The sequence below is a fragment of the Leptodactylus fuscus genome, chromosome 8 (assembly GCF_031893055.1).
Source record: "Leptodactylus fuscus isolate aLepFus1 chromosome 8, aLepFus1.hap2, whole genome shotgun sequence".
NCBI lineage: Eukaryota > Metazoa > Chordata > Amphibia > Anura > Leptodactylidae > Leptodactylus > Leptodactylus fuscus.
Window position 1 is genome coordinate 20,999,169 of NC_134272.1, and position 18,794 is coordinate 21,017,962.

At 47.9% G+C, this 18,794-nt stretch overlaps 2 protein-coding genes across 2 annotated transcripts; both read right to left on the reverse strand.

The window, feature by feature from the left end:
* Positions 1–1,901: 1,901 nt before the first annotated feature.
* LOC142217591 (vitamin K epoxide reductase complex subunit 1-like protein 1) lies at positions 1,902–8,133 on the reverse strand. Its single transcript, XM_075285892.1, has 3 exons — positions 7,920–8,133; positions 5,495–5,604; positions 1,902–2,905 (listed from the first exon to the last, which is right to left on the reverse strand). Exons 1-3 carry the CDS (start codon positions 8,099–8,101, stop codon positions 2,670–2,672), a joined length of 528 nt encoding a protein of 175 aa, XP_075141993.1. The 5' UTR covers positions 8,102–8,133; the 3' UTR covers positions 1,902–2,669.
* A 1,082-nt stretch (positions 8,134–9,215) lies between these two features.
* On the reverse strand, positions 9,216–18,497 carry MAPK7 (mitogen-activated protein kinase 7). The gene is made up of 6 exons (XM_075285837.1): positions 18,128–18,497; positions 17,194–17,359; positions 15,312–16,498; positions 12,203–13,149; positions 10,995–11,122; positions 9,216–9,888 (listed from the first exon to the last, which is right to left on the reverse strand). The coding sequence occupies exons 1-6, from the start codon at positions 18,336–18,338 to the stop codon at positions 9,735–9,737; spliced, it is 2,793 nt and encodes a 930-aa protein (XP_075141938.1). The 5' UTR covers positions 18,339–18,497; the 3' UTR covers positions 9,216–9,734.
* Positions 18,498–18,794: the final 297 nt, after the last annotated feature.

An 18,794-nucleotide genomic window follows, 5' to 3' on the forward strand; every position in this document is an offset into this window, starting at 1 on the left:
CCTTCCTGTCATATGAATTCACTATTATGGCTGTGTACAGTAAGTGAAGGTCACATGACAAGGAGCCCATGCAGAGTTAACATATTACCCAGGTAACCCCAGAGCAAGCACAACACCTACATGACTGCAGCAGGGAAATGTCGGATGACGGATAGTGTCGCCCTGTCCTAGCAGTGAGTGGCACAGGGTGTATTAGGACACTGTATTTGCTGACAATATTTTACCTTAATAAACAATGTTTCATCTCCACATTATAGCCGTTATTTTAAGGGTTGCCGATTACAGTGATGTTTATCTGGACAGTCTTCCCACTAGATCAGCACATTCCCAGTCTGAAACACTCTGTGTTGCTGGAATGCCTTAATTGACTCACTAGGTAACTCTCCGTCTGTGACCTCCACCAGATTTTGCAAACCCCCCACCTCCTGAAATACTTTGTGTTACCAACAAGTCCCAATTTATCCACTATGCAACCTCCAGCAAAAAATAGAACACACTGCTGCTGAATTACTCTGTGCTGCTGGGGATTCTGTTCATTATACCATTAATGCTCGGTCTTGGGCCTACTCTATTTAGGGTCCTTTCACAGGAGGAATTTGACCCTGATTCTGGCACGGAATCTTTGTGACAACCAACTCACCCATCACCATTTTAATGTCCGTTGCTCTCATCCTGTGACAGATGAGAAAAGACATATAAATAAAAAGGTAGCGTAGTAATCCATCCTTACTATTCATAACTAGAGATGAGCGAACACTGTTCGGATCAGCCGATCCGAACAGCACGCTCCCAAAGAAATGAATGGAAGCATCTGGCAGGCAAACAGCGCCAAATGGCAGCACTACACGATTATAATACAGGTAGTCCTCAACTTGCGACGTTGATCCGTTCTTACACGGTGTCGTAAAACGAATTTCGATGCAAGTTGGAAACATACCATACGACACCGCATAGGAACGGATCAACGTGATTTAGTTTGCAGCGGCTCGGAACCGAGGAAGACTGTACCATATACAGTACAGTCTTCCTCGGTTCTGAGCCGCTGCAAACTAAATCACGTACTGTACAGGGAGAGCTGGCAGCTTGCGTTTATGCGGGAGCTTGCTTTTTCTCATAGGAAAGCATTGGCCAGCGTTGATAGGCCAGTGTACAGCATTCAGCCAATCAACGCTGACCAGGAGGCGGAGTCTAAGATTGGACCACAATGGAGACTGCTGTGGTCCGATCTTAGACTCCGCCTCCTCACAGACGAGCCTACGGCAGAACCAGTGATGATTGGCCGATGCTGTACACTGGCCAATCAACGCTGGTCAATTCATTCCTATGAGAAAAAGTAAGCTCCCTCGTAACAGCAATCTGCCAGCTCTCCTGACTAGCAAGGACGAGCCTGCTGCACAACCAGCGTTGAGTTGCCTGCGCCGGAAGACATTGAACATGACGCGGCGGACGAAGAAGGAGGCAGCGCTTGGAGACCCTTCTCTGGCAGCGGTGGGGACGCCCTCATCGTTGTTTGAGTGCTGGGGCCCGCTCCCACTGTTGCGGGAGAGCTCATTTGCATACCAGTAAAAAACGGTATTTGTAAGGAACGGCGCGGCAGAGACCACGTCTGTAAGAGACGAATAGCCTAAATCCCTTTAAGCCCTGATATGACAAAAATTAAAAACAAAACAACAACAACAAAAAAAACCCGACAACCCACCAGACTCCTGATTGTTAACTCTTATTGCCCGTGCCATTGACACACCAACATTACAGACATCATGGACTGCTAGTGGAGACCTCATCCCCAGGCATAACCCAGCTTTCCTAAAACCCTGAAAGTCAAATACTCACAAAAAAAAAAAAAAAAAATATCTGTCAAAAAGGAGACAAATCCAAAAATTCTGAAAAAGCATTCCCTTTATTATAAATCCCATAGGAATGGAATGGTGGAGGAAGCGTGTCATATGACAGTCCAGGTTCCCGAGGCGGCGATCATCGTAGGACGGAGCCCATCATCTAGTGTAGAGTTGATCACATGGCTGGAAGCGTCCGAGGCGACATTCTCCTCGTGTTTTATTCCCTGAGAGCTTTGTTCGATTACGATCCGGCGCTACGGGATCAGGTTTGGCACGGGCGATTGTTCATTCCTAGGCGTCGCAGGGGTTTCCTGGCGCCTTCACCTTCCGATCAAAGTCACGTGATCTGTAACAGCTAAATAAAATCCTAAAAAAACCAACAGCAATAGAACGAAAAAAGTTGGCACTGCTAGATTGCCTGGCCTAAGACACGTCGCATAACGTTAGAACAGCAACTAGGAGGCCATGAAAGCAAATCCTATTTCTGTAAACGGTTGGTGCACTTCTCCCTTAGAGGGTATGAAGAGTGAAGACGACGGGGCACTCATCAGGACTTGTATAATACGATTCGTTGCCTGGTCTACGGCGCGTTTTTCCGCTCTCCCATGACGAACATGGATGTTTTTAAGAATGTTTCGTGAATAAATCCCTCGTTTTATACAAGTCCTGGTGAGCGCCCCCGGCTGTTTCACTCTTCATATTCTCAAAATCCTAAAAAACATAAAACAGAAAGGCAGCATTGCCGTAGGGCGCCCGGAGTCCGGCAGCTCACCGCTCGCAGTCCGTGTCCTATCGGTGATATAACGCAGGAAATGTGGTAGAGGATGGTCTTCAGTTTTTCTTCTTCTTGTTCTTCCTTCTCTTCTTGGACGGGCTGGTGGTCAGCCATTGCAACCTCTTCACATTGAGGACCAGGAGGATGAAGTTCAGGACGTAAGTGGTGATGCAGATGACGCAGAAGTCTTCCAGGATGTAGAAGAGGATATAGGCCAAGTACAATGAGCCGGCGATGGACGCCAGCGAGGTCACCAGTAGTGTAACCGCGGCAGCCACCAACCCCACAAACCCTGATAAGAAAAGAGAGCGGAGGATAAAGGAGGGGCATCTACATCACAGGGTAGGAAATGGGTGTGCCATTATGGCTAGAAAGTGCTAACATGACCTTATGGAAGGGAAGGTTCAAGTCTCTGGGGGCTACACTAGGTTATAACAAAGAAAAGTAGAATATAACTAAATGAACCTGCAACATGGTAGGTGCAAAAGGTTATTGTAAGGCTCCAATTACATTCAATCAACATGCTGGAATTGTCAAGGGGGTTGGGGTGGTTATACAAACACTCAATGCTAGGGTGGGAGCAGGGAAGATTGGAAAGGGCAAATGATGAGGAACATGACAGGGGTAGGCAAGAAAGAATCAAGGGGAACACCAAGACCAAGAGGAATGATGGTAGAAGGGGGAAGAGTCAGCGGGAGGAGATGAAGGATGATGGTGGAAGGGAAGAGTCAGCGGGAGGAGATGAAGGATGATGGTGGAAGGGAAGAGTCAGCGGGAGGAGATGAGGGATGATGGTGGAAGGGAAGAGTCAGCAGGAGGAGATGAGGGATGATGGTAGAAGGGGGAAGAGTCAGCGGGAGGAGATGAGGGATGATGGTGGAAGGGAAGAGTCAGCGGGAGGAGATGAGGGATGATGGTGGAAGGGAAGAGTCAGCGGGAGGAGATGAGGGTAGAATGGAAGAGTCAGCAGGAGGAGATGAGGGATGATGGTGGAAGGGAAGAGTCAGCGGGAGGAGATGAGGGATGATGTTGGAAGGGAAGAGTCAGCGGGAGGAGATGAGGGATGATGGTAGAAGCGAAGAGTCAGCGGGAGGAGATGAGGGATGATGGTAGAAGGGAAGAGTCAGCGGGAGGAGATGAGGGATGATGGAAGGGGGAAGAGTCAGCGGGAGGAGATGAGGGATGATGGTAGAAGGGGGAAGAGTCAGCGGGAGGAGATGAGGGATGATGGTAGAAGGGGGAAGAGTCAGCGGGAGGAGATGAGGGATGATGGTAGAAGGGGGAAGAGTCAGCGGGAGGAGATGAGGGCAGAAGGGGGAAGAGTCAGCGGGAGGAGATGATGGTAGAAGGGAAGAGTCAGCGGGAGGAGATGAGGGATGATGGTGGAAGGGGGAAGAGTCAGCGGGAGGAGATGAGGGATGATGGTGGAAGGGGGAAGAGTCAGCGGGAGGAGATGAGGGATGATGGTAGAAGGGGGAAGAGTCAGCGGGAGGAGATGAGGGATGATGGTAGAAGGGGGAAGAGTCAGCAGGAGGAGATGAGGGATGATGGTAGAAGGGGGAAGAGTCAGCGGGAGGAGATGAGGGATGATGGTAGAAGGGGGAAGAGTCAGCGGGAGGAGATGAGGGATGATGGTAGAAGGGGGAAGAGTCAGCGGGAGGAGATGAGGGCAGAAGGGGGAAGAGTCAGCGGGAGGAGATGAGGGATGATGGTGGAAGGGAAGAGTCAGCGGGAGGAGATGAGGGATGATGGTGGAAGGGGGAAGAGTCAGCGGGAGGAGATGAAGGATGATGGTGGAAGGGAAGAGTCAGCGGGAGGAGATGAGGGATGATGGTGGAAGGGAAGAGTCAGCGGGAGGAGATGAGGGATGATGGTGGAAGGGAAGAGTCAGCGGGAGGAGATGAGGGATGATGGTGGAAGGGAAGAGTCAGCGGGAGGAGATGAGGGTAGAATGGAAGAGTCAGCAGGAGGAGATGAGGGATGATGGTGGAAGGGAAGAGTCAGCGGGAGGAGATGAGGGATGATGTTGGAAGGGAAGAGTCAGCGGGAGGAGATGAGGGATGATGGTAGAAGCGAAGAGTCAGCGGGAGGAGATGAGGGATGATGGTAGAAGGGAAGAGTCAGCGGGAGGAGATGAGGGATGATGGAAGGGGGAAGAGTCAGCGGGAGGAGATGAGGGATGATGGTAGAAGGGGGAAGAGTCAGCGGGAGGAGATGAGGGCTGATGGTAGAAGGGGGAAGAGTCAGCGGGAGGAGATGAGGGATGATGGTAGAAGGGGGAAGAGTCAGCGGGAGGAGATGAGGGATGATGGTGGAAGGGGGAAGAGTCAGCGGGAGGAGATGAGGGATGATGGTAGAAGGGGGAAGAGTCAGCGGGAGGAGATGAGGGATGATGGTAGAAGGGGGAAGAGTCAGCGGGAGGAGATGAGGGCAGAAGGGGGAAGAGTCAGCGGGAGGAGATGAGGGATGATGGTGGAAGGGGGAAGAGTCAGCGGGAGGAGATGAGGGATGATGGTAGAAGGGGGAAGAGTCAGCGGGAGGAGATGAGGGATGATGGTGGAAGGGGGAAGAGTCAGCGGGAGGAGATGAGGGATGATGGTAGAAGGGGGAAGAGTCAGCGGGAGGAGATGAGGGATGATGGTGGAAGGGGGAAGAGTCAGCGGGAGGAGATGAGGGATGATGGTAGAAGGGGGAAGAGTCAGCGGGAGGAGATGAGGGATGATGGTAGAAGGGGGAAGAGTCAGCGGGAGGACATGAGGGATGATGGTAGAAGGGGGAAGAGTCAGCGGGAGGAGATGAGGGATGATGTTAGAATGGAAGAGAGACAGCCATGTCGCCATCTGCAGGGAGGTGATCAGAGGCGGTATAAATTATTACATACCCAGCAGTATCTGCAGCGTGTAAAACAAGACACCAAACACGCTGTTGGGCTGATTCAGCAGAGACTGTGCCCCCAGGAGATTCTCCACCAGTCCAAAACCACGACCCCACCTGGAAGAAAAAGAAAGGGCAGTCAGTGAGAAGCCCCCATCCTCACCAGCCTTCAAACACACACCTTAGCTTTTAACATACATGGCAGGAAGTGGAGGCTTTAAAGTGAATCTACCGCCATCATATCTTCTGCCCCCTCTACCTGCTGCTGTAGGGGCAGATACAGGGCACAGAACTCATCTTGCTGTCAAGAAAATTAACTTTCATTCCATATACAAATGAGCCGTCTGGGGCTCCTGGGAATGACTGCACCTCCTGGAGGGCCCATTGCACCGGTGGTCAATCTTTACGTTAAAGGGAACAGTAGGGATCACTAAGCTCTCCAAATAATGAGCTTTTCCTGCCTTTGGCTCCAATCTATGTGATGTGGGAATGGGGCATAAGAGCCAGAATGACTGTGAATTTTGTATCAATATAAATTCACAAAAATCAGAAAAGCATGGTGTTAGGATTGTGTGATGTTTCCTGTTCATGGACCTGCCGATTATCACCATTTAGGGGGACAGATTCCTTGACTTGAGGCACCTTGGTTTATCACTCTGGCAGATCACTACGCGTCTAGGCTGAGATTTCAGCGCTGGTCAATGTTGTGTGAACAAAGATGAAGTGGAATACATCAAGTGGGGTGTGCGTGTGTCATTGCATTTGAAATGGGACTGATCCCAATTCTAAGGTGGCAAACAGTGTGGACACAAGTCAGCAGAAGGGGTTAACGCCACACTGGGCTACTGGCCAGATGTCCAGCTACAGGTCATCCATTGACCTCTTGTCCCTGGTCTCACAGGCATGAGCGCACAAACTGGAGACCGGAATGGGTGAGATGAGGATGACCCTCAGCGAGCAATCCCGCTATTATCTAATAGCCAGATATTAGTATCGCCTCCCATTGGGCACATCTGGGACACGACTAGACGGCCGCTGTAAAGGCAGCTGTCATTGGCCAATCTTTTTTTCTTTTTAAATGTAGATTGTGAGCCCCACATAGAGCTCACAATGTACATTTTTCCCTATCAGTAGGTCTTTGGAATATGGGATGGAAATCCATGCAAACACGGGGAGAACATACAAACTCCTTGCAGATGGTTTTATGCCCTTGGCAGGATTTGAACACCAGGACTCCAGCGCTGCAAGGCTGCAGTGCTAACCACTGAGCTACCGTGTGGCCCTGTCATTGGCCAATCTTAGGCATGGATCACATCAGCATTTAGGTTTCCGTTTGGGAATTCTGCCCACCTAAATGGAAACCTATACGCATAAAAAAGCGGTAACCAAAGGAAACTCACAGATCCCATAGACTATAATGGAGTCCGTGTGATTTCTGCAAGAAACCTGTGGAGAGAAAAGGGCTGATTACAGGACATGTCTCATACAGAAACCACAAAGACCATATTATAGTCTATGGGATCTGTGGGTTCCTTTATTAACAGCTTTTTTTATGCGTATAAGTTTCCGTTAAAGGGGTCCCCAAAGCGACTTCCCAAACAGAAACCTAAACGCAGATGTGAATAGGGTCTTAATGCTTTGTGGACCAAATACATTCAGTGAGACAAAACATTCCTCAGTCGTCCATTAATAACCTCAGTGATAGCAGGCCAAGGTATGCAAGGGCTGAGGTTCCTGCAACCCTGCGTCCTGTGGGTGGCGCTCAAACCCCACGCAGAATAAATCCAGATGTGCAGGAGATTTGGTTTCAATCATTCATTTTACCATTTACACATCAGTAACTTATCTATCAGTCTGGAGATTTACACAACACCCAAGACGAACACACACACACACATATATATATATATATATATATATATATATATATATATATATATATATAGTAATGTAACCGTGTCCCCTCCTCATTTATACTGGGATGTGTGTGTGTGTGTGTATACACACATATATATATATATATATATATATATATATATATATATATATATATATATATATATATATATTATAGTAATGTAGCTCTGCGCCCCCTCCTCATTTAATATATACATACAGGGGTGTGCATGTATATATAATTTATATAGTGTTGTATCTTTGCGCCCCCCTCCTCATTCATATATACAGTATACAGGTGTGTGCGTGTATATATAATATATATAGTGATGTATCTCTGCGCCCCCTCCTCATTCATATGTACAGGGGTGTGTGTATACATGTATGTATATCATATATATAGTGTTATATCTCTGCGCCCCCTCCTCATTCATATGTACAGGGGTGTGTGTATACATGTATGTATATCATATATATAGTGTTATATCTCTGCGCCCCCTCCTCATTGATCTCCATGTACATCCCCTGACACTCACTTAGAGGTGAAGACTTTGGAGCAGCTGATGGACGGGTTGATGTCGCACAGCGCTCTGTACTCGGCGTCATTCTCCCGGGAGGTCTCCACATGGTAGGCATAGACAGACAGGGCAATGCCCAGGGCACAGACCAGCAGCCTCAGCGCCCGCTCCCAGCCCGGTACCAGCACAGTCACCGCCATCCTCACCGCACAGCTGACGTGTCCACAACTGCCGCTCAGAGCCCCGGACAGCAGTGATTGGAGCGCGGCGCCGGAAGAGGCGGGGCTAAGGGCGCACATGATGCCGGGAAGTGTGGTCCAGAGCGCAGCCCCGGATAAGGGAGCCGAGTGATGATGTGTGATATAGGGGAGGGGGCTGGGTCCTAGCGCCGCCGGATACACCGCACTCACCAGCTTCTTCACCTAAATGCGAGCGGACCTTCCATGAGCATGTGTGGGCGGAGCTATGCTGGATGGTACCGGACACAGAAAGCCATAGCTGCAGGGAACGGAGACTGATGGGTGGTGGGGAGGAGAGAAGAGACAGCGTGTGTGATGGGGACATGGCGGTGCAGGGGGACAGGCACCATCACCCCGTGTATGTACAGTTCTCTGGAGTGTGACATCAGGAGGACATGAGACACCAGAAGAGCGCCCCCATGTGACTGCTGTCTAATGTCACTCGAGTAGTGGAGTACTGGCCTGATCCCATCTACACCCGGCATCACTGCCCTGTCCCCAGCATCACTGCCCTGTCCCCATCATTACTGTCCCCACCCCATTATAACCTATGAGTATCACTGCCCTGTCCCCGACTTACTGCTATGACCCTGTTATCACGCACATAGTATCATTACACCGACACCCCCACCCACAATCATTGCCATGACCCCATTATCACTGTCCAATATCACTGCCCCCACCCCATTCTAACCTATGAGTATCACTACAACCACCCTGACTGCCCCGTATCACTGCCCTGACCCCAGCATTACTGCCCCCACCCCATTATAACCTCTCAGTATCACTACAACCACCCTGACTGCCCAGTATCACTGCCCCCACCCCATTATAACCTATGAGTATCACTGCCCTGACCCCACCATTACCACCCTCACCCCATTATCACTAGCCAGACCCCAGCATCACCTCCCCCTTGGTATCGGACCACCACCAAAGCCCGATTCTGCATTTCCCCTTTAAATACCTTTTCTCTTTTGTATAAACCAGACCCCAGTAAATAAATAAACTTTATTAACAACTTATGAAAAAAATCAGAAGCAGCATTAACAACGTAAATATCTGCAGCCCCAAACTCGGGAGTGCAAAATCAGAACTGTGGTGGGAAGAGTGCCTCACCATAGACAGTCTGTGTGAACGGGGCTGATGTGGGGTGTGCGGAGCGCCGGTCCTGGTGCAGGTCAGTGACTGGGGATGATGCAGGGCACAGCCCAATGAAGATAAATTGGGACTGGATGGTGCAGAGTTCAGTGTGCGCAGAGCAGAAGAGCACCGGTCTACAGCAATCTATACTATTGTAAAAGAAGAATTCCCAGAGACAATGTGAAGATCTTGAAGCTCCATTTTTGACACCAGTAGAACCAGTTACTGCTCCATCATCATCGTCGTGAGGCTTTAGCAATGACCGCCGCGGATGACGAGTCATTATAACGGATGATTGTGAAGGTGACACCTCCATTGACCTCCTCCTGCTCCCCCGTGACCCCTCCAGTTGCAGCGCCCGCTTAAGCAGGGCCCCTCCATATATAAGTGCAGCCCTTTGTCACAAGATATAGTATCCTGGTGAAAACGACCAGTCCGCCATTCTCCAGCCTCACCCATCCTGGAGGTCGGGGATGTCGGACAGACTCATGGGAGATCCAAGCTGTAAATCCTCCTGAAGAGAAGCCAAATCTGCAGGGTTCATACGATGGACATCCAACCAGTCGGCCAGGAGCGATGCTGAGAGCGGAGTGGAGTCCACCAGGCTGGAAGATAAAACACAAAGGTTTCAGGTGTGGGGGATGAGTGCTGAACTACAGGGGGCTAGCTGGGGTCTCTGCATATTAGGAGATGGATCTTTATGAGAGGTTACCTCTCCCGCCATAAACCTTACCAGGAAATTAAGTAGCAGAGGGAAGCAACAAGATGCAAAATTTGCACAGACTAATAGCACAAGTGTGACTGCAGCTCTGGAAGTGACTGGAGTATATACCCCGAGAGCAGCATAATCCAAGTAATGAGAGAAGGATCTAAGTGAATAGATATATAGGGAACAACTTTGGATTGAAAGAGGTTTTCAAGGACGTGGTTAATGATGACCTGTCCCTAAGTGATATCAGGTGGGTGAGAACGTGACATCCAGCACCCCCACTGATCAGCAGGTCACACAAACCGGTATATACAGCCAGATGGACACTGACCACTACACAGAGATCGAGGTTATCCTTATAACTTTATTCTCAGTGTCATCTGCTGCAAACAGTTGATAAGTGGGGGTGCTGGGTGTCAGGCACATATTGATCTAATATTGATCACCTCTCCTACTGATAAGGTCATCATTAACAAAAATCTTGACAATCCTTTTACCTACGGTACCTATGCATCCACCATAAACGGAAGGCTACAGACAAAACTAAAGCCACCAACACATGGCAAATTTGCCCTTAGTTCAATGTATGTTCCTTTTATTTGGGGACAGCAGCAGCCAACATGATATATTTTCCAATGACCACTGCTTCAAATTTTTTTTACAAATGGTGCAAATAGGGGAAGAGGCTGTAAAGACAAGGTAGGGGGCAGCAATGAGGGCAGGATCTCAACCACGTTCACATCCTGTACACAGGGGCTGGCGCACGCTTACTTGTATGGCAGCACTTGGGCATATCCACCTTACGCCTCCCATCTGACAATGGGGCTTCCATTGATCTTTTGTCTGTACCAGTGCCATCGCCTTTCATATCAGAGATAGTAACAGTCCTTATGAACACTGGGCAGCACCCAAAAAAGCCACCAGGTCAGTCAGTCATTACCATTTCTGATCTGAATGACCCCCGACATAAGGCCCTGCACTCCGCTCTTCCCACTCACTCACCTTTCACGGTTCTCCGGAGTCATCTCAAAGGATTGGTTCAAAAATTCCTCTAGGTCAAAGCCCACCCCATACCCAGCACCGCTTCCTTTGGGGGTGACAGAGAAGACGGGCGGCAACACATCCTCCACCTGGAAAAATAAAAAAAATATAATCAGGGAGATCGGTGAACATGGGGAAGGAGTCTTCATGAAAGGTAACAGGAAAAAGTTCTAGAAGCAGGAAGGGCATCCCAGAATCACATTAAAGGGGTTGGCCCATGAATTAAAGACTGCATCCTGTTCCACATTCAACCTCAGCAGAGCCAGGTGTGGGCAGAACCAGTGGTGGAGGGCGCTGCCATTCACTCCATGCGGCGATCCAGAGATATAAAGGTGCTGGACTTTGGCTCTCTCAGTTGCTTTCATTGAAGTAAATTGGAGCCTTAAGATAGATCATCCATAAGGGTCCAAAAACCAGAACCCCTGATGATCAGCAGTTAAAATTGGCAGAAACTCCTTGAATGCCACTTTCACTCCACGGATCATGTGATATCAAGCACACTCACTATGCAATGTGCTTGGTAAACAATGAAGAGGCTGAAACGCTCACCCAAACGCTACATCCTCTTCAAACAGCTGATTGGTCAGGGGCCCATGTGTGAGACCCTTGCAGATCTTTCAATGATGACCTAGGTCATCAATTATTTAGTCTGGAAAAAACCCTATCACACCTGTAAAATAACAAGATTCAAAAATGTAACAAAGTAAAAAAGCTTAAAGGGATCCTATCATTAACTTCTAGGCCAAGGGCGAAGCCAACTGCGCATGCCGCCGGCCAAAAGAAAATGGCCACCTACACAGTATTGTAAGCGGCCATTTTCTTGTGGCCGTCAGGCATGCGCAGTCAGCTGCCCGAGGCCTAGAAGTTTGAAGCCACCACCAGAAGAAGACCCGTTCCTGAAGAAGATGGAGGCGGCACTGGAGAGTTCTCTCGCAGCATCCAGTGCCGTGAGAGAACTCATTTGCATACCGACAAAAACTGGATTATATGCCGAACTGTGGCACGGAGAAGACATCTAAAGGTAGGAGAAGAATAGAATTTCTTAAGGCTATTCCTAGGTGGGTAGGCAGAAAAAAAATTAGTTTTAATGATAGGATCCCTTTAAACATGGATGGTGTACATGAACCAGTTCTACATCATCACCCTCCTGGTGTTAGCTCCAGACTAACCTGGGACCTGGACAGCTGTTGCGTCACCAGGTTAATATCTGGAGAAGTTGTGTTGGCCTCTGCTGTGCTGAAGGTGGTGGCAGCAAGAGGTGGCAGATCCTGGGTCTTATTCTCCTCCTGGATGTGACAATCCACCGCTCTTCCAGGGAAGGACATTCCAGCAACTTGTTGTGGTAGGCGCTCAAGGTCAGTAGGATTGCGCAGAAACAATGCAGGATCCATGGTTATGGCACTACTACTCTTCCCATCTCCGGTATCGGGGGCAGGCCAGCCATCATGATGACCTCCTCTGTTCCATGTTGGGTTGACTCTGGCAGGGACGGGGAAAGGACCAGGTAAGACTTGTCCTCCGGCAATAAACTTGACATCTGGGGGAAGCTGAGCAGCGACAGGAGTCACTGGCTTCACAGGAGGCGCCAACACCACTGGGCCAATCTGAAAGGCTGTGGATGCTGGAGGTACATAGTGGAGCAGGTTAGATACAGGGCAGGGGTTTATGCAGCGGGGCATGAACTGGATGTTTGGAGCCACAGATGGGGTAGTGACTGAACCGTTCTGCTGGGTTCTGACCTCAGGGACTGTATTAAGATTTGTCACGGCAAAGACCGTCTGTGGCGGAAGAGGCTGGGTAACAGGGCCCATGTCGGGGCACATCACTGTTGCCTTAGGTGCTGGAATGTTTTGGCTGGTAGGAAGAGGAACCTGCTGATTCTGGTCTAACATTCGAGTCCAACGCTCCAGAAGGTTCTTATCATTCTCACTCAACACCAGCCCCCCGAATCCTTCCGCTTTCTTTATTTCACGACGTTCTTTTTCCTTCTGTTTTTTCTCCTTCTCCCGAGCACGTTCCTGGCGTCTCCTCCTTTTCTCTTCCCGTTCCCGCTGACGTTCCTGGGCTGTTATTGGTTTCTTTATTTCAGGTGTCTCTAGGACAGAACATGGAGCATCTACAACATAGAAAGAAGAAGCTGCTGGTTATATAAATAGGGAGGTCTGTATACTAGGCCTCAGAGCAGTTGTCTATCATAGTACTGCCCAGTGCAAGAATATAATACTATACACAAATACAAGCAAATAAATACAGTAATACTGCCCCTATGTACAAGAATATAACTAATATAATACTGCTCCTATGTACAAGAATATAACTACTATAATACTGCCCCTATGTACAAGTATATAACTACTATAACACTGCCCCTATGTACAAGAATATAACTACTATAATACTGCCCCTATGTACAAGTATATAACTACTATAACACTGCTTCTATGTACAAGAATATAACTACTATAATACTGCTCCTATGTACAAGAATATAACTACTATAATACTGCCCCTATGTACAAGTATATAACTACTATAATACTGCCCCTATGTACAAGACTATAACTACTATAACACTGCTTCTATGTACAAGAATATAACTACTATAATACTGCTCCAATGTACGAGAATATAACTACTATAATACTGCTCCTATGTACAAGAATATAACTACTATAATACTACTCCTATGTACAAGAATATAACTACTATAATACTACCTCCTATGTACAAGAATATAACTACTATAATACTGCCCCTATGTACAAGACTATAACTACTATAATACTACCTCCTATGTACAAGAATATAACTACTATAATACTGCTCCTATGTACAAGAATATAACTAATATAATACTACTCCTATGTACAAGAATATAACTACTATAATACTACTCCTATGTACAAGAATATAACTACTATAATACTATCTCCTATGTACAAGAATATAACTACTATAATACTACCCCTATGTACAAGACTATAACTACTATAATACTGCTCCTATGTACAAGAATATAACTACTGTAATACTACTCCTATGTACAAGAATACAACTACTATAATACTACCTCCTATGTACAAGACTATAACTACTATAATACTGCTCCTATGTACAAGAATAGAACTACTATAATACTGCCCCTATGTACAAGAATATAACTACTATAATACTACCCCTATGTACAAGATTATAACTACTATAATACTACCCCTATGTACAAGAATAGAACTACTATAATACTACCCCTATGTACAAGAATAGAACTACTATAATACTGCCCCCTATGTACAAGAATATAACTACTATAATACTGCTCCTATGTACAAGAATATAACTACTATAATACTACTCCTATGTACAAGAATATAACTACTATAATACTACCTCCTATGTACAAGAATATAACTACTATAATACTGCTCCTATGTACAAGAATATAACTACTATAATACTACCTCCTATGTACAAGAATATAACTACTATAATACTACTCCTATGTACAAGAATATAACTACTATAGTACTGCTCCTATGTACAAGAATATAACTACTATAATACTGCTCCTATGTACAAGAATATAACTACTATAATACTGCTCCTATGTACAAGAATATAACTACTATAATACTACTCCTATGTACAAGAATATAACTACTATAATACTACCCCTATGTACAAGAATATAACTACTATAATACTGCTCCTATATACAAGAATATAGCTACTATAATACTGCTCCTATGTACAAGAATATAACTACTGTAATACTACTCCTATGTACAAGAATACAACTACTATAATACTACCTCCTATGTACAAGACTATAACTACTATAATACTGCTCCTATGTACAAGAATAGAACTACTATAATACTGCCCCTATGTACAAGAATATAACTACTATAATACTACCCCTATGTACAAGATTATAACTACTATAATACTACCCCTATGTACAAGAATATAACTACTATAATACTACTCCTATGTACAATAATATAACTACTATAATACTACCTCCTATGTACAAGACTATAACTACTATAATACTGCTCCTATGTACAAGAATATAACTACTATAATACTGCCCCCTATGTACAAGAATATAACTACTATAATACTGCTCCTATGTACAAGATTATAACTACTACAATACTACCCCTATGTACAAGAATATAACTACTATAATACTGCTCCTATGTACAAGAATAGAACTACTATAATACTGCCCCCTATAGAGATATTAAATGGATATCAAGAGTTTTGGATTCTCACCTTTGGATCTATTCCGAAGAGCTGATTTCAGTAGAGCGGCCTTCAGTGCCGCCTTGGTATCATCAGATATGGCACCTTCTCTCTTTGGCATAGGCTCTGGATCAGCTTTTATAATGGGCGCATCCTCTTTGGCCTCTTCCTTTACCTGTTGTGGCACTGGGTCATCACTCTCCACAGGGGATGTTAGGTCAATGGTCTCGGGCTTCTCTGGAACTCTAGGCGACTCCATAGGAAAATCTGTCCTCTCTCTAGCAGAATGGGCACTGGGCATGTCCACATCTAATCCTTCTGAGGGTGAAGGAAGTGGTGGTGATTGGAAGTCCTCTTCTCTCACCATGGTCTCCGCACCTGGTCCCTCTATCGCAGGTTTTAATGCAGGCTTGAAGCTGATCTGCCGGCGGATACCCTCTCGACGGCGGTGGAAACTGTCTATTTCAGCCACGATAGCTTCTTTAATCTGTTCCTTGGTCAGGATCTTCTTGTCAAAGCCAAAGTCAAAAGCAGGAACACATTCTGGCTCGTCGTCTGGGTCATGGTATTTAGACAAGAAAGGGTGGCGCAGTGCTTCTCGTACAGAAATCCGCTCCCGTGGGTCAAAACGCAGCATTTTGGACAAAAGGTCAAGGGCTTTGCGGTCTCCTTGAGGGTACAGATCTGTCCATGGCACTGGCTGGCGAGAGGGAAGGCTCTGGATATAGGCTCGGACCCTTTCAGCACCAATTGCTCTGATGACCTGGCTGGATGGGGTCCCAAGCACCGTCATGATCAGCTGCAGCTGGTGGATGTAGTTTTTTCCAGGGAACAACTGCTTGCGCCCCAACATTTCAGCAAAGATGCAACCCACAGACCACATGTCAATGGCCTGGGTGTATTCATGCAGTGACAGCATCAGCTCCGGGGCACGGTACCAACGAGTGGCCACGTATTCGGTCATAAAGTACTTGTACTCATCTGGTTTAGTACAGAGGCCTCGCGCCATCCCAAAGTCTCCAATCTTCAGCTCACAGTTCTCATTGATGAGGAGGTTACTCGGCTTCAGGTCCCGATGCAGGACGTTGGCAGAGTGGATGTACTTCAGCCCCCGCAGCAGCTGGTACAGGAAGTAACGGGCATGTTCTAGAGTGAGTGGCTGTGAGGAATGGATAATCTGGTGAAGGTCACTCTCCATGAGGTCAAGCACCACATACCTGAGGATCAGAGAGATAACGGTCAGGAGCGTCCACAAGATGAGAAAAAAAATCCAACAAAGCTCCTGAAATACTCTGTGCTGCTGGGGACCTTGTCTTTTCACCATGTCATTCTCAGCCTTTGAGCACCCACAAGGTACTCTCCTAAAATACTCTGTACTAAAAGACCCTGCTCCTTCCGCTATTTAACCCTCAGTCTGTGACCTCCTGTATAAGATCAGCACACTCCTCTCTCCTGAAATACTCTGTGCTGCTGAGAACCCTGCTCCTTCCACTATGTAACTCTCCCTTCCTCTCCTCAAATACAAGTGCTGCAGAGGAGTGTGCTCCTTCCACTATGAAACCATCAGTCTATGACCCCCCTCCATCAGTTAAGGGCACGTCTCTCCTGAAATACTCTGTGTTTCTGGGGACCCTGTTCCTTCCATTATGTAACTTTCCCTCTGTAAACTCAGCACAGGTCTCTCCTGAAAGACTGCTCCTTCCACTACGTAATTCTTAGTCTGTGACCTCCCCTAGATGAGCAGCACACTTCTCTTCTGAAATATTCTGCACTGCTGATGTCTCTTCCACTACGTAACGCCTATTTATGATGGCACACCCCTCTGCTGAAGTACTCTGTGCTGCTGTTCCATTTCAGATTCTCGTACACCGGTGCTAACCCCAACAAAGTAAGTAGCGTGCGGTTTCCTTACACAGACTTGAACTCTGAGTACGGCACGCTCGGACGTAGGATGTCCTTGATGGCAATGACATTGTCGTGTTTGAAATGCTTCAGGATCTTGAGCTCTCTCAGGGTTCGCTTCGCATTCGTCACCACATCAAACGCATTGGGGATCTTCTTAATGGCGACCTTCTGACCTGGTAAGAAAATGAATGTTGTGGTCTGTTCAGTTAGCGCGGTCACATGGTATTAAAGGGGTAGGGGCGCAGCTTTCCGGGAGTCTGTCAGCCATGTCTCACAGCTTTCTGGGAGTCGGTCAGTCATGTCTCGCAGCTTTCCGGGAGTCGGTCAGCCATGTCTCGCAGCTTTCCGGGAGTCGGTCAGCCATGTCTCGCAGCTTTCCGGGAGTCGGTCAGCCATGTCTCGCAGCTTTCTGGGAGTCGGTCAGCCATGTCTCGCAGCTTTCTGGGAGTCGGTCAGCCATGTCTCGCAGCTTTCTGGGAGTCGGTCAGCCATGTCTCGCAGCTTTCTGGGAGTCGGTCAGCCATGTCTCGCAGCTTTCTGGGAGTCGGTCAGCCATGTCTCGCAGCTTTCTGGGAGTCGGTCAGCCATGTCTCGCAGCTTTCTGGGAGTCGGTCAGCCATGTCTCGCAGCTTTCTGGGAGTCGGTCAGCCATGTCTCGCAGCTTTCTGGGAGTCGGTCAGCCATGTCTCGCAGCTTTCTGGGAGTCGGTCAGCCATGTCTCGCACACTTACCCGTGGAGTCTGTCAGCCATGTCTCGCACACTTACCCGTGGAGTCTGTCAGCCATGTCTCGCACACTTACCCGTGGAGTCTGTCAGCCATGTCTCGCACACTTACCCGTGGAGTCTGTCAGCCATGTCTCGCACACTTACCCGTGGAGTCAGTCAGCCATGTCTCGCACACTTACCCGTGGAGTCTGTCAGCCATGTCTCGCACACTTACCCGTGTCTTTCCTCCGGGCAGATGACACCACTCCGTAGGCACCGGTGCCAATAGTCTCGATTATTTCATACTCATCGCCAACGTCAAAGTTGATATCGAAGGATCGCTCCTTGAGGATGGCGAGATTCTTGGCGGCAGTGGAGGAGGCGACGTGGTCTGACTTGGAGGTTTCCCCATCTCGTACCTCGAGTCCTGGCTTCTTCTCCTCCATGGTTCTCTGTAAGGGACGATATCAAACAATAAGATTTCTATAGATGAAGGCAAAGCCATAATCCCAGTGCGCCTCTCTATAATGTCCCCCACACACTGTCCCTCACTGTCCCCTGCGGATAGGACGGGGAGCCCTTCCTCACAGACCTGAGCCGGTGCCCATCCCCCTCTCACTGCCTCCACCGCTCGCACACCCTTCTCACCCGGAAGTCTGGAGCGCTGCGGCTCCTTTAAGAACAAGTTACCAACCACCGAGCAGCAGCCGAGTCCCCGGATGTGCAGCGGCCACCTGAGGGCGTGGCTTAAGTAGTTACGGTCCGGGAAGAGATTCGTTCCGCCAATCCACAGCTGGGAAGGCGGGGCCTAGGTCCGAAACTGGTGACTAGATGGGCGTTACTGGATGGGGGGGCGGGGTCTGTGCTGCCTAGCAACCGTGCGGCCGCCAGTGTGACTAGTT

Bases quoted from the DNA above. Each gene is read 5' to 3' on its own strand.
- LOC142217591 (XM_075285892.1), bottom strand. From the start codon at position 8,101: ATGGCGGTGACTGTGCTGGTACCGGGCTGGGAGCGGGCGCTGAGGCTG. The intron at 5,605-7,919 runs GTGAGTGTCAGG...TTTTTCTTCCAG, and splicing joins TCCAAAGTCTTCACCTCTAA to GTGGGGTCGTGGTTTTGGAC. The intron at 2,906-5,494 runs GTATGTAATAAT...TTTTCTTATCAG, and splicing joins CACGCTGCAGATACTGCTGG to GGTTTGTGGGGTTGGTGGCT.
- MAPK7 (XM_075285837.1), bottom strand. From the start codon at position 18,338: ATGGAGGAGAAGAAGCCAGGACTCGAGGTACGAGATGGGGAAACCTCC. The intron at 16,499-17,193 runs GTAAGGAAACCG...TCTGATCCTCAG, and splicing joins TACTCAGAGTTCAAGTCTGT to GTATGTGGTGCTTGACCTCA. The intron at 11,123-12,202 runs GTTAGTCTGGAG...TTATTTTTCCAG, and splicing joins AACAGCTGTCCAGGTCCCAG to GTGGAGGATGTGTTGCCGCC.